General features: G+C 50.8%; 1 protein-coding gene and 1 long non-coding RNA gene across 2 annotated transcripts; one reads left to right on the forward strand and one right to left on the reverse strand.

The window, feature by feature from the left end:
- SDR42E2 (short chain dehydrogenase/reductase family 42E, member 2) lies at positions 1–27,370 on the reverse strand. The gene is made up of 11 exons (XM_054533635.2): positions 26,626–27,370; positions 26,061–26,156; positions 23,570–23,627; positions 22,113–22,231; positions 20,807–20,882; positions 13,543–13,625; positions 10,097–10,234; positions 9,479–9,544; positions 7,503–7,566; positions 4,968–5,041; positions 1–1,606 (listed from the first exon to the last, which is right to left on the reverse strand). The coding sequence occupies exons 1-11, from the start codon at positions 27,355–27,357 to the stop codon at positions 1,352–1,354; spliced, it is 1,761 nt and encodes a 586-aa protein (XP_054389610.1). The 5' UTR covers positions 27,358–27,370; the 3' UTR covers positions 1–1,351.
- LOC134760378 (uncharacterized) lies at positions 1,162–8,385 on the forward strand. The gene is made up of 3 exons (XR_010137731.1): positions 1,162–1,580; positions 2,459–3,787; positions 7,822–8,385. It is a non-coding gene; the product is annotated as an uncharacterized LOC134760378 (long non-coding RNA).
- Positions 27,371–27,990: the final 620 nt, after the last annotated feature.

Below are 27,990 nucleotides of genomic sequence, written 5' to 3' on the forward strand. Positions count from 1 at the left end.
CCCATTATAGCTTTATTGGTACTTCGTCGAGACATCCAATTATTTTAAGAGTTCTTTTTTTAAAAAAATTTTTTGATGCTCTTTCTGGTACTAAAACCTGTGCTTACTATGCTGTCATCCTCAGACAGGAACCCAAAAAGGCCAAGTCGGGTTCGGCAGAAGCTTGAGTCTCGGTTTTTCCCCAATCCCTGGCTGTCAACACACAGATCTGTGTGAATGAGAAGCCCAGAACATTGGGTCGGGGTGGATCGAATGCAATGTTACCAGACAGAGTAGCAGCCGACGGCGCAAACTCATACCAACGACACCCGAGCCTGCGTTAGCCCATAGCGACGCGGCAGCCTGGCTCCGGGGAGAACCTACCCAGGAGGCGGAGCTGGAACGGGGTGAAGCCAGAGAGGGAGGGGGCAGGGCCAGGACCCAATTACACGCGAGAAGGGCGGGACTGGGTCCAGAGGGAGGAGCAAGGACAGATCCAAAAGCAGAAGCCAAGGGGTGGGCTCAAGCGCGCGGGGAGGACCAGAAAGGGGGAGAAACCAGAATGGGGGAGAATCTGGGGGTGGGCCGGGACTGGGCAGGGACTAGGAGAAGGTCCAGAAGGCGGAGGAAGCTGTGAGCCTTGGCCCATATCAGTAAGCCGGCAAGGTTGGAGGGAGCAAAAAAGGGGCAGGGCCAGGGCCTGGAGGGAGGGTCATGGACGTAGGGAAGATTCAGGGGGCGGGACAGGGGCGTGACCGGGACTCAGAAGGCGTGCCCAAACATGGAAGGGCGGGAAGGGGCGTGGCTATGACATGAAGGCGGGGTTAGGCCTGGAGAGCGGCGCAGGACTAGGCTCTGAAGTCAGGGGGCGGGGAAGAGGCGTGTCCAAGCCGTGAAGCAGGGGCGGGGTTATAAAACGGGGGCGGGGCTAGGTCTGGAGGTCTGCTCAGGGGCTAGGCCAGGAAATAAGTGAGCGGGGAAGAAGGCGTGCCCAATTTGAAGGGCGGGCCAAGGGCGTGGCAAAAACATGGAAAGGGACTCGGGGCTAGGCGTCCGGGCCGACCAGGGGCGTGGCCAGGATTCAGGGGGCGGAGCAGGAGCGTGCCGACTTCGGAGGGCGGGGCGGGACAGGACGGGGGCGGGGCCAAAACACAGGAAGGGCGCAAGGCAAGGTCTGGGAGTAGTCAGGGGCGTGGCCAGAACTCGGGGGTCGGGGCTAGGTCTGGAGGGCGGCTCAGGGGCGTGACCAGGATTCAAGGGGCGGAGCGGAGGCGCGCTCAAACCCAGAAGGCGGGGCACGGGCTGGTACAAGCCCAGGTAGCCGGGCGTGGGGGAGGGTGCAGCGGGGCCGACCCTGGCGGGTGGCGGACGGTCACAGGCGCTCAACGGCGGCGTGCAGAGGCTGCAGGCCTAGGAAGTGCAGGGCCAGGGCGAGCAAGCCGAGGAACAGCAGCAGCCCGAACAGCAGCCGCAGGAGGGTCCGCGCCGTGGAGCCGCGGGGCCGCCAGGTCGTGGACTGCACGTATATCTCCACGGCGTCGGCGAACCTAAACTTGTCCGGCGCGTAGCCGAGCTGGGCGCGGGCCTTGGCTATCTGGAAGGTGTGCGTCACAGCCACGCTGCGCACCTGCGGGGACAGGCGGGGCATCCGAGGGCGGGGCTTGTGGGAGGAGGACATCCTCTACCTCGTTGTTTACGGAAAGGGAAAAGAGAGGGCAGGGATTTCCCCTCCATTACACAGCGATTTAAAAGGACCCGAGTGCAGCGTCTTGCTCCTGCGATGCCCTCATTAGAGAGGTCTTCCTTACATATTCATTTTTATTGGAGGGTGCCGCCTCTGCGTCGCCCCCTCCAGCCCCGCTGAATTCGCACCCTATTTAACTCCTTGGTCCCTAAGAAGCAAAGGTCTCACCCCTACACTCATCTTCCCGGCCTAGCACGGTGCTGGGACTCAGGAGGCCCTTGATACATTCTTAGGCATCCGCTAGGAGAAAGTGAACGCCTGCCAGAAACATCTGCAGGAAACGACCTTGGCTTCCTGCCCCCAACCCCAGACCAACTGTGACCAGGCGGGCCCCAGTCGCAGCCTTCATGCCCTCGCTTATTAACGAAGCTTCCCTAAGAGAGGATTTCGATTATGCAGAACTGATTGCTTTCCAGGGTCTAAGCTGTGTTTCCCCTGCTGCCAGATGGCTTGGGGCCCACTGGTTTCAAGGGTAGTAATGATAGCTATCAGTTAAGGAACACACACCCTGCACTTGGCCTGGACTAAATCCTTTCTATGCCCTACCTCATTTAATCCTCTCAGGTGGTACTAGCACTATCTGTTCTGTGCATACTTGGAAAAAGGTCAGAGAGGTTGAGTGACTTGCCTGGGGTCACACAGGGGAGCCAGGTTCTAGCCTAATTTCTTCCCTGCTGTGCTAGTACCTGGAGATGCTCTCCCACCTGACTCATTTCTTCCTCTCTTTTTCCTCAGCCGGACCCTGCGGAAGAATCCACCAGCTGCTGGATTCTCCCATGGCGCTGAAAGAGCCCCTGGGGTCAAACCTGTGGTCTTGGATGCTTAACCTGTGGTCTTGGATGTGGTCTTGGGGTGAGGAGAGAGGCCAGTATTTGTCCCTTTTTGTCCTAGTCAGTAAGTGCAGGGCTTTGGGGAGCACAGGAGTTGAGTTACGCTAGATAAGCAGGGTCCCTAATACACCTAGATGTCTCTAGATGTCACCTCCTCTGGGAAGCTTTCTCTGACTTCCTCAGAGTTGGCTTAGGCGTCCCTTCTGTGTGCACTGGAGTTTCTCGCGATTTTCCCAAGAATGGCTCTAATTACAGTGTTGAGTTACCTGGTTAGTGGGCTGTCTTCCCCTTTGGACTAGGAGCTCCCTAAGGGCAAGGACTATGTCTTCTTGCCTCTGTTGCTCAGCACAGTGCCTGGTAACATTTGTGTTAAATGCATAAAAGGCTGTAAAGTCAAACTGGAGGGCTGGTTGGTGTGTCACAGACTGACCAGCAGAGGGTACCCGAGCCACAGCCAAGGAACTTCCACAGTTAAGGACACTGCCCCTAAGCTGAACAAGGAAATCCCCAAGTTAAACAAGAGGGAGGGGAGCCAAGTCTCTGCCTGACCACAATTCAGCTGCACCCTGGCAGCTATTTTATGTGGATGTGATTCCTGATGCATTTTCACAAGCTAATGGTTAAGCTTGAAATCACTGAGGTCTGGGTTCAAATTCCAGCTCTACCATTTAAGTGAGTGATCACGGGAAGGTTATTTCACTGTGTGTCTCATTTCCTCCTCTCTAAATGGAGAGGACAAGGGCGTCTACAACTCAGTTAAATGAGATAAAGCACAGTGCCTGGCATATTGTCACAACTCAAGAGATTGTCATTATCATCTTATTCTCTCCTCCACTGATCCGGATGGCTCAAAGGAGAAGCCATAGGTGACTACTTCTTTCTGTGGCCCATTCTCCACTCCCCCTCTGACTCCCCTTGTTAAAGAGCACTGAACATGGAGTCTGAAGCCAATTCCAGTATGGTGTGGCCTTGGACAAATCAATAATTTTCCTAGTGCTCAATTTTTCATCATAAAATGGAGATCATGATTTTTTTTTTACCTTTTTAACTTAGCAGGGCATCAGAGACAATAAAACAAGAGGGGACTGGAAGGAATTTTTTTTTTTTTTTAGGTGGAGTCTTGTGCTGTCACCCAGGCTGGAGTGCAATGGTGTGGTCTCAGCTCACTGCAACCTCCACCTTCCAGGTTCAAGCGACTCTCCTGCCTCAGCATCCCAAGTAGCTGGGACTACAGGTATGTGCCACCACACCCAGCTAATTTTTGTATTTTTAGTAGAGACAGGGTTTCACTACGTTGGCCAGGCTGGTCTCAAACTCTTGACCTCAGGTTATCCACCCTCCTCAGCCTCCCAAAGTGCTGGGAACAAGTGTGAGCCACTGTGCCCGACTGGACTGGAAGGATTTTTGCAAATAACCTCAAATACCACCGATTACTTTGCTATTTACAATCTGCGATGAAAACATCCTCTCTTTTAACTAAGCAAATATAAACCTGCATCATCATTATTATGTGAATAGTATTCTGAGCCAGGCATGGTGGCGCATGCCTGTAATCTCAGCTATTTAGAAGGCTGAGGGGGGAGAATCTTTTTTTTTTGGTTTTTAGGGGCAGGGTCTCCATCTGTTGCCTAGGCTGGAGTACAGTGGTGCAATCTGTAGCCTTGAACTCCTGGGCTCAAGTAATCCCCCATCTGAGCTGGGACTAAAGGCATGCACCATCTTGCCTGGCTAATTTTAAAATTTTTTGTAGAGATGAGGTCTTGCTATGTTGCCCAGGCTGGTCTCAAACTCCTGGCCTCAAGTGATCCTCCTGTCTCAGCCTCCCAAAGCACTGGGATTGTAGGTGCGAGCCACCACACCTGGCCAAGAGGATCTCTTCAGCTCAGGAGTTTGAAACCAGCCTGGACAATATAGTGAGACCCTGTCTCATAAAAATAATTATATTCTGTATGTAGTAGGTATTTAATATATACTCATTATTCGGTAAGCATGAACTATGAGCCTAGGACCACCAGGCTGCTGTGTGTGTGTGTGTGTGTGTATGTGTGTTGAGAGTTGGTGGGATTGGTAGCATTCAAAGAAGTGAATGGCCTGAAACTTGCCTTTGGGAACCTCCAGTCTGGCTGGAAAGACAAGATGCTTATGAATGAAGAAACAATGATGATGGATGGGCTTGGAGCTGTCACATTTCAGACCTAGAAAGCACAGCCTCAGCAAAAGCCTAGAGGTTGGGGTGATCATAACAGAGCTAGCACCAGCTTTGGGCCCACATGGAAAGTTCTGAGACTTCAGACAAGCATCTGTCATCATGGTGTCAAAGGGGTAAGGAGTGGCAGCAGTGGGGATGGTGGGGAGAGGTAGGAAGGGAGGGATGGGGAGCAGGGCCTAGGCTCCCATAACAGCAGCCCACTTACCTCACTCCTAGTGAGCAGCAATGGGAGGCTGCAGATGGGTCTCAGGGCCAGATGCAGGCGCTCCATAACTGCCGCTGCAGGGAAGGAGGGGGCCAGTGACCAGGGGCCTCACATTATGCAAACTCCAGGGAGGCCCTTGGGGACAAATCAATGGGGGACACCATTTGCTTTGCTAGAGGTCACTTTGCAGAAGTCACTGGATTCCTTTAAATCAGCAGCCCGTGCCGGGGTGCCTTGTTTAGCTGTGAAATATGTCACGAGTAACTTGTTTTTAATATTAAATGACCAGGCTGGGTGCAGTGGCTCACGCCTGTAATCCCAGCACTTTGGGAGGCTGAGGCGGGCGGATTGCGTGAGATCAGGAGTTTGAGACCAGGCTGGTCAACATGGTGAAACCCCATCTCTACTAAAAATACAAAAATTAGCCAGGCGTGGTGGCACGTGCCTGTAATCCCAGCTACTGGGGAGGCTGGGGCAGGAGAATCACTTGTACCCAGGAGGCAGAGATTGCAGTGAGCCGAGATTGCACTGCTGCACTCCAGCCTGGGCAACAGAATAAGACTCTGTCAAAAAAAAAAAAAAAAAAAAAAAATTGAACGACTGAAGTTTTCAAATAAATCTGAACAGATTCAAAGTTATCCATATAATAATCTCTCTCTCACTTCTACTCCAACGCTCTCTGGAGTAGGAGAGAAAGAGGTTGGAGTAACAGTTCTCAAACTGGGCTGCATGTGGGACCAATTTAAAAATAATACTGGTGAGAGCCAGGTGTGGTGGCTCATGCCTGTAATCCCAGCATAAGAGACTGAGGAGGGAGGATCCAGGAGTTCAAGACCAGCCTAGACAACAAAGTGAGACACCTTCATCTCTAAAAAATTTTTAAAAATAGCCAGGCATGGAGGTGCATGCCTGTTACCTCCACTACTCTGGAGGCTGAAGTGGGAGGATCGCTTCAGGCCAGGAGTTCGATACCAGCTGGGGTAACATAGCAAGACCCCCATCTCTACTAAAGTATAAAAATTAGCTGGGCCTGGTGGTAGGAGCCTGTAGTCCTAGAGGCTTGAGAGGCTGAGGCAGAGAATTGCTTGAGCCCAGGAGGTTGAGTCTGCAGTGAGTTATGATCATGCCACTGCACTCCAGCCTGGGCAGCAGTGCAAGACCCTAACTCTAAAAAAATAAAAAATACTGACGCTTCCCTCCTGCTTCCTCCCTGCTAATCCCAATTTAATTGGTCAGTGGTGTGGCTGAGACATTTCTCTATTTTAAAAGCTCCCAGGTGACTGTGCAGTGCAGCCCTGGTTGAGAAGCACTGAATTACTGTTAGCCCACTGGGAACTGGGAACGCATTTACAATCCTTTCCAAGTGCCATCGGCCGTGGCTCAGGGCCAGGAGTACCAATCACTGTGGCAATGCTGTGCATGAGAAGTTGCCCTGCATGTGTTCCCTGGTGAACAAAAATTTGCAAACCCCTGCTTTTAATGGCAAGCCACTCGATGCATTTAAAACACAAGAGATCCTGCCAAGGAGTCCCCGGAACACAGCTATTTGGGACTGGAGGGCCACCATCCCCTCAGGCTGGTCACTCCATGTCTGAAGCCTGCTCTGCCTTCCGGCTGGGAGGAGGCCATTGGATGGGTGCTGGGGACAGAGGGAAGGGCAGCAGTCAAGACGCATTGTCAGAGGTGGAGGTGGGAGCAGAGACTGACCTTCAGGGACAGGAGGAGAATCTAGGATCAAAATGGAGCCTCCATTTGTCCCAAAGTAGCCCTAACTTCAGGGTGACCTTGGGGGACAGAACAGCCCCAGGGTTCTCTCTCCTCCTGACTGGCATGAGACCTCCCAGCAGCACCACAAAGAGCCCGCCAAGCCCAGTTGTGAATTCCGCCTCTCCTGCTTTCTCACTGTGGCACTTTGAGAAAGTCACTAACCTCTCAGAGCCTCGGGTCACCTCATCTTTACAATGGGCTCATCATAGCTGCCTTGCAGGTGGGACTAGGGTGAGGGAAGTGAGACACCTAGGGTGTGGAATTTAAGGAGGCACTTGCTTCTGGCACCAGGCAAGTGCAAACTCAGGCTTGGAGCTGCTGCACGGCCTCCTTAAATTTTTTGACCACAGTGCCTCACTATCCTCACCCTAGTCCTGGTCCTGCCTAAGTTTCTTTTTCTTTTCTTGTTTTTCTTTTGAGACAGAGTCTCACTCTGTCGCCCAGGCTGGAGTGCAGTGGCGGGATCTCGGCTCACTGTAACCTCTGCCTCCTAGGTTACAGCAATTCTCCTGCGTCAGCCTCCCAAGGAGCTGGGAATATGCGCCACCACAGCTGGCTGATTTTTGTATTTTTAGTAGAGATGGGGTTTCACTGTGTTGGTCAGACTGGTCTGGAACTGCTGACCTCAGGTGATCTGCCTGCCTCAGCCTCCCAAAGTGCTAGGATTACAGGTGCGAGCCACCGCGCCTGGCCCCTGAGTTTCAATTAAGGCAATGCAAGGTACACCTGGCACATGGAGGGCTTTACTACGCACATTCCTTTCCTTACCTGTCAGGTAAACCCAGGAAGTAGGCACCTGGATCCAGGGCTGGCTGTACCCCAGCTTCTCAAACTGCAAAGAAACACGACCTGGAGTGAGAACAGGTGGTTCAGGGGCTGGTGTGGAAAGACCACATGCTCCCTCTACCAGGCACCAGCAGAGGTACCTCCTGTCTCCCCACCAACCCACCCCAGGGGGCAGACCCTGCAGCCAACCCCAAGCCTGTGCCAGTCTTGAAATGAAATTTGCTCCTTGACCCAGAAAACCCAAGGAGGAATTGAAAACATGGGATAGTTAAAAACATTTTTTTTTTTTTTTTTTTTGCAGAGATCAGAGGGTCTTGATGTGTTGCTCAGACTGGTCTCGAACTCCTGGCCTCAGGTGATCCTCCTGCCTCAGCCTCCCAAAGTGCTGTGATTACAGGCATAAGCCATTACACCTGCTAGGTAGCTTTTTAACTTGGGATCATTCACATAATTTAATTATCACCTACATCTGTCTATACCTAGAGACACTCCAAGGCATTTATGTAGAATCTGATTTTTCCAGAATTGACTTTTCTGTTATTAAAGAGAAAAAAAAACCAATAACACAGCATGTATGTGGAGGGTGGTAGGAGATGCAGCAGAAATGGGCTGGCATGGGATAAGGTGAGCTCTTCACTGGCATAAAAACTTTCCAGGTCAGGAGAAAACCTGTGTCCTTTAGCCTGGGTTTTCTGGTCTACCCCTTCCAAGCAAGCCTGGCTGCTAGGAGTCTGGGCTGCTCAGAGAGGATGCCAGAGTTCCCAGGCTGCCATGTGGGGAGGCCCCAAAGCCAAACACGTCCCTTGCGCTTTTATCTCTTCTACATGCCTCCTTCCGAGCCTCAACACATAACAGGTGGCTCACAAGCAAGACTCCACAGGGCTAGAAGCCAACATAAATCTGGAAGCATTGAGACCAGCCTGGCCAACATGGTGAGACCCTGTCTCTACTAAAAATACAAAAATTAGCCGAGCAGGGTGGTGTGCACCTGTAATCCCAGCTACTCAGGAGGCTGAGGCAGAAGAATCACTTGAACCCGGGAGGCAGAGGTTGCAGTGAGCTTAGATCACACCACTGCACTCCAGCCTGGGTGACAGAGTGAGACTGTCTCACAAAAAAATGAAACAAAACAAACGCCTGGAAGCAGGGTGGAAGGGAACTGCAGGTAACTGAGGAGCACATGGCGCCTCTCGAGGGCTCCAGCCAGTTCCAATGTTGCCAGAGCTGTTTTTTTAAAAAATTGATTTTTAGAGACAGGGTCTTGTTCTGTTACCCAGGCTGGAGTGCAGTGGTGCAATCATAGCTCACTGCAGCCTTGAATTCCTGGGCTCAAAAGATCCTCCCGCCTCAGCTGCCCAAGTAGCTGGGACTACAGGTGCACCAACACCATGCCCGCCTAATTGAATTTTTATTTTTGCAGAGACAGAGGTCCTCGCTTTGTTGCCCAGGTTGGTCTCAAACTCCTGGCCTCAAGTGATCCTCTTGTGTTGGCCTCCCAAAGTGCTGGGATTACAGATGTGAGCCACCTCACTGGGAGAAGAGTTGGTTTTTTACGTTAAATCTTCTGGCTTTTTGGAAATAGAAAAGAACAAGAAGGGCACAGTGGCTCACGCCTGTAATCCCAGCACTCTGGGAGGCCGAGGCGGGTGGATCACTTGAGGTCAGGAGTTTGAGACCAGCCTGGCCAACATGGTGAAACCCCATCTCTACTCAAAATACAAAAAGTTAGCCAGGTGTGGTGGCGTGTGCCTGTAATCCCAGCTACCCGGGAGGCTGAGGCATGAGAATTGCTTGAACCTGGGAGGTGGAGGTTGCAGTGAGCCGAGATTGTGCCACTGGACTCCAGCCTGGGTGACAAGAGCGAAACGCTGTCTCAAAAAATTAAAAAAATAAAAAGGAAGAGAAGGTCAGGGATCCCAGAATGATCATTCGGGGTGGGTGGGCATCTGGGCACCTACCAGCGGGGCCATCCACTCAAAGAGGTTGACGCTCTCCCCATCGTTGATGTAGTATGCTTGCCCACTCTGAAGACATATGGGAGGGGACGGTCAGCCTTCTTCCCAGCAGCCTGCCCCACCCTTCCCGATGGCTCCCAGCAGCTGCTCCAACCCTGAGTTCTCTGGAGCAGCCCCAATACCTGAGGACACACCTAAGCTATTCCCTGTGAATTCCAGGACGACCACACTGACTGGCTGTGTGACCTCCATGGAGTTGCTTAACCTCTCTGTACTTCAGTTTCTTCATCTGAGAAATGGGAGGATAATAATGGGATCTCCCTCTTGGACTACTGTGAAGATTAAATGCGACAATATGTGTGGAGGCTTAGCATTTGGCAACTGTTATTCTGGGATCAACAATGCCAACCTCACGTGGCCATAGAGAAGAGCTAAAGATGCTCTATAAAGAACTCCGCACCCTACCTACCTGCTTCCCCCAAGCTCCCCTGGGCTGAGAGTCCCACCAGCCTTCTTAAGTTGGGGGGAAATCTTGTGTGCCATCCAGAAATCCCCTAGGGATGGGGCGCTCTGCCTGCAGCCCTGTGGGGAAGGTGGTTGGGGGCGTCAGAGGGGACTCACAGCCACGTAGCCCTTGGCCGCGGTGAGGGCCTCGGCCGCCAGCACGTGTGCCTGCACCAGGTTGTGTACGTGGACCCAGTTCATCCGTGCCTTGCGGTCCCCAAATCGGAACATGAACAGCCTCTTCTTGATGTGGCCCTGGTGGAGAGGGGTGGGTGATAAACATAGGCTTGTATCCGGTGTGGCTTTACATTCCGTCTAGTTGCTAATGACCCAGGTTCTAGCTCCAGGTCAGGCCCCTCTGCTCCAGGCTCATGTATCCAGTGTTCTCTGAATATCAACAACGGGTTGTCTAACAGAAAACTCAAACTCACCAGCTCCTGGAGCAAGCATCTGATCGTCTCTCCCACCCCGCTCCTCCCTCCCTTCCCAGTGGACCGTTCAGTTCACTCTACCACTCAGGTTAAAACCCTAAAGCCACCTTTGACTCCCCCTTGTCTTACACGCCATGTCCAACCCACCTGCAAATCCAATTGGCTCAACTGTTGAAATCTGTCCAGAATCTGATAGCTTCTCGCCACTCTGACAGCCACCCTCCTCTCACCTGGACACCACAGTTGCTTCCTAACTGGTGCCCCTCTGTCCACCCTCAGCCCTTGTAGTCTGTTCTCTGCCCAGCCAGGCAGATCCTTTGATTGTTTCTTTTTTTTGAGACAGATTCTTCCTGTGTTATCCAGACTGAAGTGCAGTGGCAAGATCTTGGTCACTGCAAACTCCATCCCCTGGGTTCATGCAATTCTCCTGCCTCAGCCTCCCAAGTAGCTGGAATTACAGGCGCACACCACCACGCTCGGCTAATTTTTGTATTTTTAGTAGAGACAGGGTTTCACCATGTTGGCCAGGCTGGTCTCAAACTCCTGACCTCAGGTGATCCACCCATCTCGGCCTCCCAAAGTGCTGGGATTACAGGTGTGAGCCACTGCACTGGGCCAGATCCTTTGATTCTTTTATATTTTTTTAGAGACAGGGTCAGGCTCTGTTGCCCACACTGGAGTGCAGTGGTGCAATCACTGCAGCCTCGAACTCCCGAGCTCAAGCGATCCTCCTGCCTTGGCCTCCCAAGTAGCTGGGACTATAGATGAACACCACCACACCTGGATACTTTTTAAATTTTTTTGTAGAGACGGGGATCTCACTATGTTGCCCAGGCTGGTCTTGAACTCCTGGGCTCAGGCAATCTTCCTGCCTTGGCTTCCCAAAGTGCTGGGATTACAGACATGAGCCAGCGTGCCCAGCCAGGGATCCTTTTATTTTTAGAGATAGAGTCTCCCTGTATCACCCAGGCTGGAGTGCAGTGGTGCAATTATAGCTCACTGCAGCCTTGAAATCCTGGGCTCAAGGGATCTTCCCATCTCAGCCTCCCAAAATGCTGAGATTACAGGCATGTGCTTCCGTGCCCAGCCAGGAGGACCTTTAAAAATTCTAAGTACAACCATGTTGTTCCATGACTCAGAACCTTCCAGGGGCACCCATCCTGCTAGGCTGGAAGCTGAAGTCCTGACAATGGCTGTCAAACCCTTCCTGATCTGGCCTGAGCTCCTCTGTGACTTCGTCTCCTACCAAACCCCCTCACTCGCTCCACCACAGCTGCACCGCCCTTTTGCTCTTCCTGGACACTGCTGCAGGTTCTCATCTCAGGGCTTTGGATGAGCTGTTCCCACTGTCTGGAAGGTATCTGGAGGAAGAGCCTTTCAGACTTTGTCACCTCTGTCAAGTGGATGCTCAAATGTCCCTTTCTAAATGAGTCCCTTCCTGACTACCTGACAAGCCCAACTTCACTTTTTCCTTTTCTCCACAGTGCCTGGCATCCTTTTTTTTTTTTTTTTTTTTTTTTTTTGAGATGAAATTTCACTTTTGTTGCCCAGGCTGGAGTGCAATGGCACAATCTCAGCTCACTGCAGCCTCCGCCTCCCAGGTTCAAGCGATTTTCCTGCCTCAGCCTCCTGAGTAGCTGGGATTACAGGTGCCCGCCACCACGTCTGGCTAATTTTTTGTATTTTTAGTAGAGGCAGAGTTTCACCATGCTGGCCAGGCTGGTCTCGAACTCCTGACCTCAGTTGATCCATCCCTGTCAGCCTCCCAAAGTGCTGGGATTACAGGCCTGAGCCACCGCACTTGGCCTGAACATACCTTATAATTTAACATGTTCATTGTTTATTATCTGTCTCTTCATGTGAGAAGATAAACCCCACAAGGACAGGAATCATCTGTTTTGTTCACTGATCTGTCCTCAAACCTAGAACAGTGCAGGGCACATACGAGGAGTTCGTAAGTATTCGTTGAATGAATGAATAAATGAAAGAGGAGAGAGTCACTGGGGTTGACCACATTCCTTAAGAACCCGGTTAACTCAAAAGAAAAAAAAAATGATTGCCGGGTCCAGTGGTTCACACCTGTCATCCCAGCAACTTGGGAGGCTGAGGCAGGAGGATTGGTTGAGGCCAGGAATTTGAGACCAGCTTGGGCAACATAATGAGACCCTAACTCTATAAAAAATAAAAATAGTCAATCAGGCATGGTTGTGCACACTTACAGTCACACCTACTAGAAGGCAGGAGGATCGCTTGAGTCCAGGAGGTGGAGGCTGCAGTGAGCCATGATCACACCATTGCACTCTTGCCTGGGTGATACAGTGAGACCCTGACTGTAAACAAAAAGACATATAGCCAAGCAGAGGAATGTTCTGAAACTGCAGACTGGAACTTCTCCCCACCAATAACTCTGGCTTCTCATGATCCCGCACTCCCAGATCAGATCCAGCCACAGGACCTCTTGCTGCTTCCTAAAACAATCATGATCTTTCTCACTTCCAGGTTTGTGCCCAAGCTGTCCCCTCTGTTTGGCCTATCTTCTCTCTACCACTTCATTTCCTTGGTTAATTCCTTTTTCTTTTTTCAAACAACACAGACATCACTTCCTCCAGGGAGCCCTCCTGGGTTTCCCCTGCCAGGCCCATCTTCTTGTGCTCCTCTCTCCACAGCCCTCCGCACAGTAAAACTGTGACTGTGGTGTCTGTCTCCCTGAGAAATTCGAGGACAGGGCCTATAGCCCCTTGTAGCTATATTTCTGGCACCCAACCCTTTAAGAGGCTTTCTGTATGAAGACACTTGTGCTCCCAGCATGGAATAAACCATCCGGGCTTCAGGGAGCCCACATGGGAGTGAGGGCAACAGGCTCTCTTCTGCCTTTTTGGGGTCACAGCTCTATGGCTCCTCTATCCGTGCCTTGGCTTGGCTGGTACACTGTGAGAGCTCTGTTCCTGCCAGGAGCTTCAAGGGGCCTGTGGACCAGTGGGGGCAGGGACATCTTGTAGAACTGAGGGTTCCAGACTCAGGACACTTAGCCTCGAGACTGATGCAGGGACCATGGGCTGGGAGGGCCCGACCAGTGTGCACCTCGGCCTGGATCCTTCTCTGACTTGGGTCCTGAAGGTGGGGATGACGTACCGCCACACGGGGCAGGTGCCTCTGCTCTTCAGGGCCGTAGATCCCTGGAGGCCGGAGCACACACGTCCGAAGAGTGCCTCCTCCTAGCACACAGGGAAGCGTGGTCAGGGGTCAGGGGAGGAGCAGCCCACAGGGAGAGGGAGAGAGGCCACCTCCATCTGCTGGTGCTTACCTGGACAGGCTAGAGGGGAAGACCGGCCCAGGGGCTTCCTCGTTCAATTTATTATTCTCTTAGTCAGTCATTCAACAGACACTATTCAGAGTCTCACTCCCACCTCCAATCCCCCTGCCCCCCACCCTGGATGGATCCTGTGAAGAATGTAAGGATGACCAATAAATGGTCCCTGCCCTCCCATTGCTTACAGTGCAGTCATAGAGGTAAGAGCCAGATGCAAACATCTGCACAGCCGGTCTGTTTACCAAGCACTCGGCAGAGGGATTTTCTTTGATGCCCCTTGAGAGTACTACTGTGCCCATTTTACAGATGCACATAGATGCACACGCCCTCATGCCCATAGCTCTTGGTCTTTCTTTTTCCTTTTCCTTTTTCTTTCTTTCTCTTTTTTTTTTTTTTTTTTGAGACGGAATCTTGCTCTGCCGCCCAGGCTGCAGTGCAGTGGCACAATCTTGGCTCACTGCAACCTCTGTCTCCCGGGTTCAAGCAATTTTCCTGCCTTAGCCTCCCAAGTAGCTGGGATTACAGGCGCCCACAACCATGCCTAGCTAATTTTTGTATTTTTTAGTAGAGACGGGGTTTCACCATGTTGGCCAGGCTCGTCTTGAACTCCTGACCTCAGGTGATCCACCCGCCTCGGCCTCCTGAAGTGCTAGTATTACAGGCATGAGCCACCATGCCTGGCCTTGTTCTCTTCTTTTTCTAATCATCAGTTGGATAAGGACCAGGAGAGGTCCTTATGTATAGATAAGGACTATATAATAGATATCTGAGAGACAAGGACTCTCAGAGGGGTCCTTCTATGTTCCTGGTGCTCTGATACGCCAAGGTTGGAGATGTTATAGTCCTTGCCTATGGATAAAAGAACCACAGCTCCGAGAAGGGATGTGATTTGCTTCCAGTCACACAGATCAGCACAGTGGAGCTGAGATGGGGACCTGAAGTCCACATTGTTTCCACTAATACCTCCGCTTGTCAGCGGTAAGGCAAACAGTGAACCCTGTCTTTTAGCCAACTCAGCCTTGGTTTCCTCACATGGAAAATGGGTGCTTTGGAAGTGGCAGTGGCTGCTACACTTTCCAATCGATGGAGAAAGGAAAGAGCCGGGGTCTGTACCCCTTTCACTGCTCTATCTCAGCGGAGCTCCCCAGACCCTGACAGAGCTCAATCTAGGGCTTCCCAAATTCTCCACTGGAGGGACCCAAATGGCAGAAGCAGGTGAACATGTCTCTCGTGGGGTGGTCTGGGGGTACAGTGTGAAGGGCTGCCACAGACATATGTCAGTCTTGTCTTAAGAACACCTACTACTAGCTGGGAGCAGTGGCTCACGCCTGTAATCCCAGCACTTTGGGAGGCCAAGGCAGGAGGATTGCTTGAGCCCAGGAGTTCGAGACCAGCCTGGGCAACATAGTGAGACTGAGTGTCTACTATTTATTAAAAAAAAAAATAAAATAACACCTACAAAGTATTCAGTTTATCCTCATAATTCATGTTTAAGATTTAAAAAAATTTTCTTTTATTTTTATTGCTATATAATAATTGTACATATTTGTGGGGTAAGGTGTGATGTTTTGGCTCTGAAGTTTAGAGCGTAAGGGATACCTAAGGTTTTTACCTACATGAATACAGTATGTAATGATCAAATCAGGGTAATGAGCATATCTATTAATATCACTTTAAATGTTTATCATTTCTTTGTCTTGAGAACATTCACATCTACTGCCTGGGCAATAAAGTGAGACCCCATCTCTGACAAAGAAAAAGAAAAATTAGCCAGGCACCATGGTGTGCACCTACAGTCCCAACGTTCTTGGAGGCTGGGGTGGGGGAATCACTTGAATCCAAGAGTTTGAGCCTGCAGTGAGCCATGATAGCACCACTGCACTTCAGCCTGGGCAACAGAGCGAGACCCTGTCCCAAAGAAAAAAAAATCCACTCTTTTAGCTATTTGAAAATACACAATAAATAGTTGTTAATTATAGTCAATTATATAGTGCTATAGAACACTATAACTATTTTAAAAAAAGATTTTTAGAAAATATTTAAAATGACTTTTTTTTTTTTTTTTTTTTTTTTTTTAAACAGAGTCTTGCTCTGTTGCGCAGGCTAGGGTGCAATGGCACGATCTTGGCTCACTGCAACCTCCATCTCTCGGGTTCAAGCGATTCGCCTGCCTCAGCCTCCCGAGTAGCTGAGATTACAGGCACCCGCCACCACGCCCCACTAATTTTTGTATTTTTAATAGAGGAGGGGTTTCGCTATGTTGGACAGGCTGGTCTTGAACGCCTGACCTCAGGTGATCCACCCACCTCAGCCTCCCAAAGGGCTGGAATTACAGGCGTGAGCCACTGTGCCCAGCCTAAAATGACTTATTTAATAAATTATTTTTAGAGACAGGGTCTCACTCTGTCACCCAGGCTGAAATGCAGTGGTGTGTCATGACTCACTGCATCCTCAACCTCCCAGGCTCAAGCAATCATCTTACCTTAGTCTCCCAGGTGGTTGGGACTACAGGCTCATGCCACCACACTCAGCTGTTTTTTTTTTTTTTTTTTTTTAATTTTTAATAGAGATAAGGTCTCCCTATATTGCCCAGGCTGGTCTTGAACTCCTGAGCTCAAGCAATCCTCCCACCTCAGCCTCCCAAAGTACTGGGATGACAGGTGAGCCACCGTGCCCCACCTTAATTTTATAAATTAATTAACTCCCAGCCCCAACTTCTCAACTAAAACGGAGCCTCTTGGGAGAAGGTTCCACTCTCCCTCCCAAGGCTCAGGTTCCTGAAGGAGCTGAACCTTGGTATAGAATCCCAGGGTGGGTCATCCTCCATGACTGCTTTCCTTTGGGGAACCCCTCCCCTCTGCATGAGGTCTCAGGGGGACCATCAGTCTAGAAGGTGGCCATGGAATGTTCTCGCCCATGATGTCAATCAAGAGGGGGACTCTTGACATCATTGACTCCAGGACCTAAAATCCTAGGAGTGGAGTCACCCGGAGGAGACTGGTCATCAGCTCCTGCCACCCAGGTCCCTGAAGCTGCCTTAACACTGTCCTTTCGAAGCCCTGGTGGTCGTGTTTCTAGAAGTTTATTTTCCAGAAGCTAGCCCACATCCTTCCAAGATAAGTTCCCCTTCCCGCCATAAATGAGCCAGGGCCAGTGTCTCTGGGTCATAACCAAATGCCCTGACTACTACATCCTCTGAGCCCCTCACTTTACCTTGAGGCCCAGTGCAGTGGGTTAAATGGTGGCCCCCAAAAGATATGTCCATGCCCCAGAATCTGCGATGTCACCTTAGTTGGAAAAAGGGTCATTGCTGATGTCATTGAGGATCTCGAGATGAGATCTTCCTGAGATATCCAGGGAGGCCCTCTATCCAATGCCAAGCATCATTAAAAGACTCACAGAGAAGAGACAGATGGAAAAGAGGAGAAGGTGATGTGAAGGCGGAGGCAGGGGCTGGAGCGATGCAGCCACAAACCAAGGAATGCCCAGGGCCACCAGAAACGGGAAGAAACGAGGAACGAGTGCGGGCTGGGCATGGTGGCTGACGCCTGTAATCCCAGCACTTTGGGAGGCCAAGGTGGGCGCATCACCTGAGGTCAGGAGTTCGAGACCAGCCTGGCCAACTGGTGAAACCCCATCTCTACTAAAAATATAAAAATTAGCTGGGCATGGTGGCGCATGCATGTAATCCCAACTACTGAGGAAGCTGAGGCAGGAGAATTATTTGAACCCAGGAGGTGGAGGTTGCAGTGAGCCAAGATCACGCCTCTGCACTCCAGCCTGGGCGACAGAGTGAGACTCCGCCTCAAAGGAAAAAAAAAAAAAAAAAAGGGAGGAGTGCAGCCTACTTGAGCCTCTAGGAGTATAGCCCAGCTGACACCTTGATTTCAGACTCTGGTCTCCAGGATGGTGAGAGAATAAATGGTTGTCTTTTGTTCATTTGTTTTTGAGAGAGGGTCACAGCTTACTGCCATCTTGACCTCCCTGGGCTCAGGTGATCCTCCCACCTCTGCCTCCCGAGTAGCTGGGAGTACAGGTGTGCACCACCACACCAGGTCATTTTTGTATTTTTTTGTGGAGATGGAGTTTTGCCATGTTGCCCGGGCTGGTCTTGAACTCCTGAGCTCAAGCAATCCTCCTGTCTTGGCCTCACAAAGTACTGGGATTACAGGTGTCAGTCACCATGCCCGGCCCATTTCTGTTGTTTTAAGCCATCAAGTTTGGGTGGCATCATTTCTCACAGCAGCCACAGGATACTAACATACCCAGAGACAGAAGATGGGAGGACATAACTGCATTAACACTGAGCTAGGATCTGCGTGCCTCAGGACTCTGCTCCCGGGACTACAGACCTCTGCGCTGAGTCAGAAGAACAGTCTTAGGAACCCGCTTGGATAGTAGGGAGTGGAAATGACCCCAGGTGACTGCAGCGGGACTCCTGGAAGGCAGGTATCGGGTGAGCTTTGCTGTAAACAGCTTGCAGCTAATTTTAAACTCTGGGTCACCCGGGCATAGTCGGGGGAGGTCGGGTTGCAGCTGACGTTGGCAGGTGGGGCATTGAACAGCTACTTCACGGAGGGCCAGGGTATCCATGACTCTCCTGACCATGGAAAGCTGCAGATGCTCATATAAATAATTCTTGGCTGGAGGATTAGGTGTCTAGAGTACAGACTACTGGGCTGGTCGGCAGAGGCCCCAGGTAGAGAAAATATTATTCAACTGCACAAGGTTGAAACTCCTGGGAGAACAGCTGGATATTTCTACTGGGATCAGGGGTCTAGGCCTAACTGGCCCAGAGTGATGGGGAGTGGGGCGGGGGGTAGGGGGTGGGGAAGATTTTAGGGAAAAGAGTTGATGCTCAGGGACCTGCTCAGCTGGGGCTGCAGTGCTGCACAGTGATTAGGCCCCAGGCTCTAGTGTTAAACTCTCCTGGGGTTCAAATCCCACCTCTACCACCTAACAGCAGGATGATCTTGAGTGAGGTCAGTTCATCTGTCTGTTTTCTCACCTGTACATTGAGGATTATTATTAATATTATTTTTGAGATAGAGTCTTGCTGTGTCGCCCAGGCTGGAGTGCAGTGGCACAATCTCGGCTCACTGCAACCTCTGCCCCCTGGGTTCAAGGGATTCTCCTGCCTCAGCCTCCTGAGTAGCTGGGATTACGGGGATGCACCACCATGCCCAGCTAATTTTTTTGTATTTTTAGTAGAGACGAGGTTTCACCATATTGGCTAGGCTGATCTTGAACTCCTGACCTTGTGATCCACCCGCCTCAGCCTCCCAAAGTGCTGGGATTACAGGTGTGAGCCACCGCGCCCAGTGAGGATTATTACTTTTAAGCCCCTGACTCTCCAAATCCACTTGGCTTTCAAGTTTAGATAGTTTTGATAGTGAAGGGAAACCAAGTTATCTGATTCTTTTTACTTTCTGAATTTTAGAAAGCTATATATATATGTGTGTGTGTATATATATATGTGTATATATACATATCTATGTATATGTATATACACACACACACACATATGTGTATATATATATATATATATTTTTTTTTTTGTACAGACACGGTTTTGCCATGTTCTCCAGGCTGGTCTTGAACTCCTAAACTCAAGCCATCCACCCACCTCCGCCTCCCAAAGTGCTGAGATTACAGGCGTGAGCCACCGCACCGGCCCAAGTAGTGATAATTTGGATAGCATGAAATTTATTTGAATAAATTTGGCTCTGAAGCTTAGAAAGCAAGGGATATCTATGGTTTTTACCTAAAAGGGGTGTTGTGAAGGGTTAATCAGACCTTTGCATATAAAGTTAGCAACCTGTGGGAGGAGAGTCCATAAAAAAAAATGAGATAAAATTAAAGGGAAAAGTAGAATAAAGAATGGGGCCGGGTGTGGTGGCTCACAGACTCCCATGCCTATAATCCCAGCACTTTGGGAGGCCGAGGCAGGTGGATCACTTGAGGTCAGCAGTTCTAGACCAGTCTGACCAACATGGTGAAACCCCATCTCTACTAAAAATACAAAAATTAGCCAGGTGTTGTGGCATGCACCTGTAGTCCCAGCTACTCGGGAGGCTGAGGCACGAGAATTGCTTGAACCTGGGAGGCAGAGGTTGCAGTGAGCCAAGATCACACCATTGCACTGCAGCTTGGGTGACAGAGCAAGACTCCTTCTCAAAGAAAAAAAAATATAAGAGATTAATAATTGTATTTGAAAGAAAAAAACAGCATGCAAAATAGGGCCTGGCATGTAGTGTGCATTCAAGAAATATGGACTATTTGCATTCTATTATTACTGGTCTATAACCAGAAGAGGCAATATAAAAAGGCAGCCAAGGCCGGGCCTGGTGGCTCATGCCTGTAATCCCAGCGTTTGGGAGTCCGAGGCAGGAAGATCACTTGAGGCCAGGAGTTTGAGACCAGCCTGGATGACATAGTGAGACCCCATCTCTACAAAAAAATTTAAAATAAGCCTGGTGTGGTGGCATACACCTGCAGTTTCAGCCATTTGGGAGGCTGAGGCAGGAGGATTACTTAAACTCAGGAGTTTGAGGCTGCAGTAAGCTATGATTGTGCCATTCCACTCCAGCCTGGGCAACAGAGCAAGACTCTATCTCTAAAACAAATAAATAACTAAGACAGCCAAGGTAGACTCTTCTGGGAAGTTACTGAAGCTCGAGCTTTTGGGCCTCTCCCTTGCAAGGCCCTTCCAAAGTGTTATATCTCATTCCACACTCATAATTTGGTACTCTTTTGTCTAAAGAGGGCCCCTAAAGCTGGATCCACTCCTGTGCAGGAGAAAAGAGAGCCAGACTTGGGTTTGCTCAAGTCCCTTCCCCACCTGGCTGTGAGCTACGTAAGGGCAGACACTAGGCCTGACTTCTTCTGGGCTGTATCCCTGGTGGGGTGCAGCCACTCAGCAGGTGCTCAGAATGTGCTGAATGATGAATGGGCAAGGCCCTGGGAAACCATCCTCTGGAAGGAAGGTGGGCCTCAGACACATGTTAGCATGAATCACACATGTATTTTGGAGGAGGCAGCAGTGGGCAGGTGCATTCGGTATAAGCAGAGCCCCATGATACTCACCTGGGAGAGGCGTCCCATTGGCCATGAGGGTCAATTGGTCGGCGATGGCTTTGGTTCGGGAGTAGTGGTCTATGTGCTGCCAGAGGCCGGGAAAAACAGAACCAGAGGGGGTCAGCAATGCTGCTGGCAATGCCTGCCCAGCCTGGCCCAGCCCCAGGGCTGCACCTTCCCTGGGGACTCCCACTGAGATATGGCCAGGCCCTGAGCCGCATGGCCTTTCCTCTCCCCCTGGGTGGGAGAACAGTGCATCTCCTTCCAGAGCTACAGGAGCAGAGGAGCACTGGGTTCGGAGCAGTAACAATGACCAGGGGCAGCCCGACTCAGGGAGGCTCCTGCCAGCCCCAGACACCTGTCCTGGCAAGGCTGATGCTGGACACCTGCTGGATGAATTACCTACACGTGGCTCTTTTGTGTTCACATGCCATTTTCACATTGGTTATCTTATTTCCTGCTCTGCAAACCCCACGGCGATAGTGTTACCATGCTGGGTTGAAGAAACAGAGGCTTGTCCGGGTGCAGTGGCTCATGCCTATAATTCCAGCACTTTGACAGGCCCAGGAGGGAGGATCAATTGAGCCCAGGAGTTCGAGACCAGCCTGGGCAACACAATGAAACCTGTATCCACTAAAAATACAAAAATTAGCTGGTTGCAGTGAGCTGAGATCGTGCCACTGCACTCTAGCCTGAGTGACAGAGCAAAGCAAGACCTTGTCTCAAAACAAAACAAAACAAACAAACAACACGCCTATAATCCCAGCACTTTGGGAGGCTGAGGTTGGCAGATCACGAGGTCAAGAGATGGAGACCATCCTGGCCAACATGGTGAAACCGTGTCTCTACTAAAAATACAAAAATTGGTTGGTTGTGGTGGCATGCACCTGTAATCCCAGCTACTTGGGAGGCTGAGGCAGGAGAATCTATTGAACCCAGGAGGCGGAGGTTGCAGTGAGCCAAAATCACGCCACTGTACTCCAGCCTGGTGACAGAGTGAGACTGTCTCAAAAAAAGAAAAGAAAAGAAAAAAAACCCAGAGGCTCAAAGGGCTTAAGTGATTTGCTCACGGTCAGGGTCACATGGGTGGAATGTGGCCAGATTGAGGCTAAGGCCAGACCTGTCTGATTTCAATGCTCCTGCAGGTGTGAACAACTTAAACAAGAGAGTGCTGATGCCACCCAGTTTTGGGGGCCCCTTCCTGCTAGGACGCATCCTGAGTTGTGAAACCAACCCTGCTTCCACCCATCCCTACCCTCTGAGCTGTGGGTCCCGGGCCCGTGGGCCCCGCCCACCTCTACCGGAAGACAGGTACCTCGTCCAATGGGAAATATGGCACGGAGTCCTCATCGCCCTGCTCTATGGGCTTCCCGCCAAATGCAACGTTGACGGTGCTGGTATAGATGAGCCTTGGAACCCGCCGGCGAACACAGACTGCAGCAGGTGCACATAGCAACAAATACACACACACACACACACACACACATGCAAAGACACAGACACACACGGGACACAAGTGAGCATAGAGTCGGCTGAGGAGGTGTCATGCAGATCTCTACCAAGTTTTCAACACACAACTTGGACCCCCGGGACCCTCCCCAGAATCTACAGCTGTTCAGGAGGGAAGAGTCTCCTGCCCTTAACTTAGGGTGCAGGTCAAGTTCCTGCTCTGTGGGCCCCTGGGAGCCAGGCCTGCTCCTTATTCTTTCTCATTGTGGCTTGGACCCCTGGGCTACCTTGCCAGAGACAGGTCAGAAGAAGGTCTCACTGGATGGAGACTTAGAAAAAGACGCTCTAGAATCAGAGATATACGGGACAAGGCAGGACATGCCCAGGCAGCCTACACATGGGTCTTTCTTTGATTTTGGTGCTTTAGCAACTTTTTGTTTGTTTATTTATTTATTTATTTATTTATTTATTGAGACGGAGTTTCACTCTCGTTGCCCAGGCTGGAGTGCAATGGCGCGATCTCGGCTCACTGCAACGTCCCCCTCCCAGGTTCAAGTGATTCTCCTGCTTTAGCCTCCCGATTAGCTGGGATTACAGGCATGCGCCACCACGCCCCACTAATTTTGTATTTTTAGTAGAGATGGGGTCTCTTCATGTTGGTCAGGCTAGTCCCGAACTCCCGATCTCAGGTGATCCACCTGCCTCGGCCTCCCAAAGTGCTGGGATTACAGGCGTGAGCCACCTCGCCTGGCCTTATTTATTTATTTTTAAATTTTATTTATTTATTTATTTTGAGATGGAGTTTTGCTCTCGTTACCCAGGTTATAGAGCAGTGGCGCCATCTCGGCTCACTGCAACCTCTGCCTCTCAGATTCAAGCAATTCTCCTGCCTCAGCCTCCCAGGTAGGTGGGACTGCAGGCACCCGCCACCACGCCTGGCTAATTTTTTGTATTTTTAGTAGAGGTGGGGTTTCACCATTTTGGCCAGGCTGGTCTTGAACTCTTGACCTCAGGTGATCCACCCCTGTCGGTCTCCCAAAGTGTTGGGATTACAGGCGTGAGCCACCACGCCCAGCCAGTTTTGGCAACTTTTCTTTTTCTAGCCCCTAAGCCCTGAGAGGTAACTCTGGTCCTCATGTTCCCAGACTTGCTAAGGCCACACTGACACACCCATGCAGGGCCCTGGGGAGGTCTGCAGTGCGCAAAGGATGCTCTGCCCACAGGCCCTCCCTTTGACCCTACACCCTGGGAGCCAGGCCTGCAGCAGGAGAAGGGAGAGAGGGGGAGAGGCACAGCAGGTCATACCCGGCTCTGAGCACCTACCATCAATCACTAGTTTGGTGCCTCCGACATTTATAGACTCAATCTGCTCTTTCTGCAGCTAAAAGACAAGACAGATGAGAAAGTCATGGTGCTACCCATGCCTTCTTGCTGAGGCTAGAAGGCTGAGCTTGGGGTCAGGTGGGACGGGGCAGCAGGTTGTTCAGCTCAGAGGCAGGGATCCCGAAGACCCACCCAGAGTGTGGGTGCCTGGCTCTGCCACCATCTTCCTGGGTGGCCAAGGGAGGTTCTGCCCACACATCTGGCCCTCAGCAACCTCATTTGTAAAGTGAGGGCCAACCTCCTCCCCTGGGTGGTGGGCGGGACTCAATAAGACACTTGAGAGGACCTGATACAGTGCCTGGCACAGAAGATGGGCTCAGAATCTGTTGGGTCATTTTCCTGCTCTCAAAGCCTCAGTTTCCCTATCTGTAATGTGGACATGGTAATATGGGCTGGGCCCTCACGAGGGAGCTGGGATGTGAAAAACAAAAACTAGGCTGCTATGAGGGCTCTGTGGGCCAGGGACAGGGCGAGAGCTTCCTGATCCACGATCTCATTTAATTCTCATCACACCAGGAGATGAGCTCCATGCTTATTTTTAAGCTATATTTATTATTATTATTTTTTTGAGACTGAGTTTAGCTCTTGTTGCCCAGGGTGGAGTGCAGTGGTGCAATCTTGGCTCACTGCAACCTCTGCCTCCCGGGTTTGAATGATTCTCCTGCGTCAGCCTCCCAAGTAGCTGGGATTACAGGCATGCACCACCATGCCTGGCTAATATTTTTGTATTTAGTAGAGACGGGGTTTCATCATGTTGGTCAGGATGGTCTCGAACTCCTGACCTCGGGTGATCCATCTGCCTTGGCCTCTCAAAGTGTTGGGATTACAGGCATGAGCCACTGCGTCCAGCCTATATTTATTTTTTTAAAAATTTTTGGTCAGGCATGGTATCTCATGCCTGTAATCCCAGCACTTTGGGAGGCCAAGGTGGGTGGATCACTTGAGGTCAGGAGTTTCAGACCAGCCTGAGCAACACGGCAAAACCCCATCTCTACTAAAAATACAAAAATTAGCCAGGTGTGGTGGCGTGCGACTGTAATCTCAGCTACTCAGGAGGCTGAGGCAGAAGAATTGCTTGAACCTGGGAGGTGGAGGCTGCAGTGAGCTGAGATCACATCACTGCACACCAGCCTTAGTGACTGAGCGAAGCTCCATCTCGAAAATAAATAAATAAATAAAAATAATAAAATTTACTTCTATTATTTTTAAATAGAGATAGGGGTCTCACTATGTTGCCCAGGCTGGTCTTGAACTCCTGGGCTCAAGCAATCCTCCCACCTTGGCCTCCCAAAGTGCTGGGATTACAGGTGTGAGCCACCGCGCCTGGCTCTATATTTATTCTTGTTGTGGCTGTTTTTGTTTCATAGACAACACGATCAAGGTTAAAAAGAATTCAAACAGTAAAATGGGTGTATAGTGAAAAAGAAGGTTCCCTCCCACTCCTGATTCCAAATCTTCCTTTTCCCTCCCCAGAGGCAGCCACTGTTAAATTTCCGGTGTTTCTCGAGATAATCTATTCTTATTAATATCAGCATACAAGCATGTGTGACTATAGAAATAAACAGTTTCTTTAGCTTTTTTTGGAAACAAACAGGAGAATGCCAAACACTGCTTTGCACCTTGGAAACTGTTTTTTTAACCTGCACGCTTTGAGTTACCTTTCTTTTGAATGGCTGCATAGAATTTGACTGTAAAACACAATTTATTTAAATAGTCCTCAACTGATAGGTTATTTCTGGTGTTTTGTTATTAAAAACAATGCTGCAAATACACAAATGAGTGTAATTTCTGAGGCAACGGGTATACATATGTTTTGGTGGATACTATTACATTGCTCTCTGAAGAGGTTGTGATATTACCAATAGTAATATCCTCACTTTCCAGATGATGAAAGAGGATCAGAGAGGTTAAATAAACTTGCCCTAGATAACACAGTTATAAAATGGCAGAAATGGGGCCAGGTGTGGTGGTTCATGCCTGTAATCCCAGCACTTTGGGAGGCCAAGGCGGGTGGATCACCTGAGGTCAGGAGTCTGAGACCAGCCTGGCCAACATGGTGAAACCCTGTTTCTACTAAAAATATAAAAATTAGCTGGGCATGTTGGTGGCACCTGTAATTCCAGCTACTTAGGAGGCTGAGGCAGGAGAACCACTTGAACCTGGGAGATGAAGTTGCAGTGAGCTGAGATTGCGCCACTGCACTCCAGCGTGGGCGACAGAGTGAGACTCAGTCTCAAAAAAACAAAAACAAAAAACAAACCAAAATGGCAGAACTGGTATTTGGTGTCATGGATGAAGGATGCAGGGTGGGAGTAGCCCAGGTCCCTCCTACAGTAGGTGAAGCATGATAGGGAATGCATGGGCATGAGGGCAGAGCCAGGACTGGAACCCCATTCTGTCCAACTCCAGGTGTTATGTGTGAGGAGCTCACCTTCTCAGCCCCGGACATTCCATAGGAAGCCACGTGGAAGACACAGTCCACCCCTTCGAAGGCACGGTACAGGGCTTCTTCATCTCGGACGTCAGCCTGCACCAGAGGAAAAAGAGATGAGGGCAGGGGGTTCAGGTCCAAGGCAAGAGATAACACCTCTGCACCTTGCCTGGTCTCAGAGCTGGCCCCCTGACCCAGCCCAGGCCAAGCCTCTGTAGCATCAGGAAAGGCTGGTGGGGCAGGATTTACTAAATAATTCTATAGGGCACCATAAGCAACATCCCGTGCTCATTCATCACGCTTTCTAGGTCACAGGGGCTGTGCTAGGTTTATGTGCACTGTCTCATCAACTCCCAATGAGACCCTGTGAAGTAGGTGTTAGTTACTATTGTCCCCTTTCTGTGACCATAGCTACCCAGCTGGTAGCACCAGAGCCAGAGCTATAGCTCAAACAGTCTGGCTTCAGGGTCTGTGCCCCTAAACTCCACACCACAGGTTTCACATTAAACACTGTCCCCTGACCGTCACCACTGCCCCAGTCTATTAAGACCCTTGTCCCTTCTACCTGGATGAACTTGGTTTCCGGGGACAGTTCCCACTGGGGTCTGCGGCGGTCAAGCAGAATGACGGAAGTGCCACTCTTGGCCAGGTGGGATCCCAGGCTGAAGCCCAGGTAGCCTCCTCCTCCAGTCACCAGAACCTTCTGCCTGGCAGCCTTTGTGGGTTTGGCTTGAGTCTTCTGCTGCGGCACCGGTGTTGGGGTTGTTGTTGACTCACTGGGTTTGGGCCCAGTCCCAGACCCCTGTCTGAGCCCAGGCCCTAGGTCTGGCTCAGGTGTAGACCCAGCTCCCGGCCCAGGTACCGATCCAACTCCCGGCCCAGGTACTGACCCAGCTTCTGGCCCAGCTCCTAGACCAGGTCCCAACCCAGCTCCTAGACCAGGTCCCGACCCAGCTCCTAGACCAGGTGCGGACCCAGCTCCTGGCCCAGGTGCGGACCCAGCTCCTGGCCCAGGTGCGGACCCAGCTCCTGGCCCAGGCCCTAGACCTAGTCCAGTCCCTGAAACAGCACCAGGCCTTGGAACAGCACCAGAACCCGCCTGAGGTCCTGGAATAGCTTTGGGCCCCAGTCCAGGCCCTAGAATGGCACCAGGCTTTGGTGCAGGTCCTGACTCAGACCCTGAACCAGACCTTGGACCTGAGACCTCTCCACAGGCCTGGCAGACAGGGCAGCTCTTCTCACCCTGGCCTGCAGCTTTGCAGGCCTCTGGGGAGGAGCTTGGGGGGTTGGACTTCATCCTCTATTGAGCCATGCAGACCCAGAAACCGACCACCTGTAGGAAAAAAAATAGAAGAAAGAATGCTCTAGAATCGTTTCAAGTCACATAGATTATTAGACCTCTAGGACTGAGGGGAACTCCTGGTGGAAATTAGAGACTCTCTGAGTTCCCAGGGAACCTGCCCCTTTCAGAATCTCAAGAATCTCCAGTGTGGGCCTGGCGCGGTGGCTCACGTCTGTAATCCCAGCACTTTGGGAGGCCGAGGCGGGTGGATCACTTGAGGCCAGGAGTTGGAGACCAGCATGGCCAAGATGGTGAAACCCTGTCTCTACTGAAAATACAAAAATTAGCTGGGTGTGTTGGGGCACACCTGTAATCCCAGCTACTCAGGAGACCAAAGCACAAGAATTGCTTGAACCTGGAAGGCGGAGGTTGCAGTGAGCTGAGATGGTGCCACTGCACCCCAGCCTGGGCAATACAGTAAGACTCAGTGTCAAAAAAAAAAAAAAAATTCTCCAGTGTGGCTGCTGTCCTCTGCACAGAGTCAGAGACAAGGCAGCCAAGACTTGGATTTTAGAGCTAGGGAAATTGAGGCCCAAAGTCGCACTGTGTGACTGAGGTTAACATCAAGCATTCCTGACTTCTCTACCA

This window comes from Pongo abelii, chromosome 18 (assembly GCF_028885655.2).
Source record: "Pongo abelii isolate AG06213 chromosome 18, NHGRI_mPonAbe1-v2.0_pri, whole genome shotgun sequence".
NCBI lineage: Eukaryota > Metazoa > Chordata > Mammalia > Primates > Hominidae > Pongo > Pongo abelii.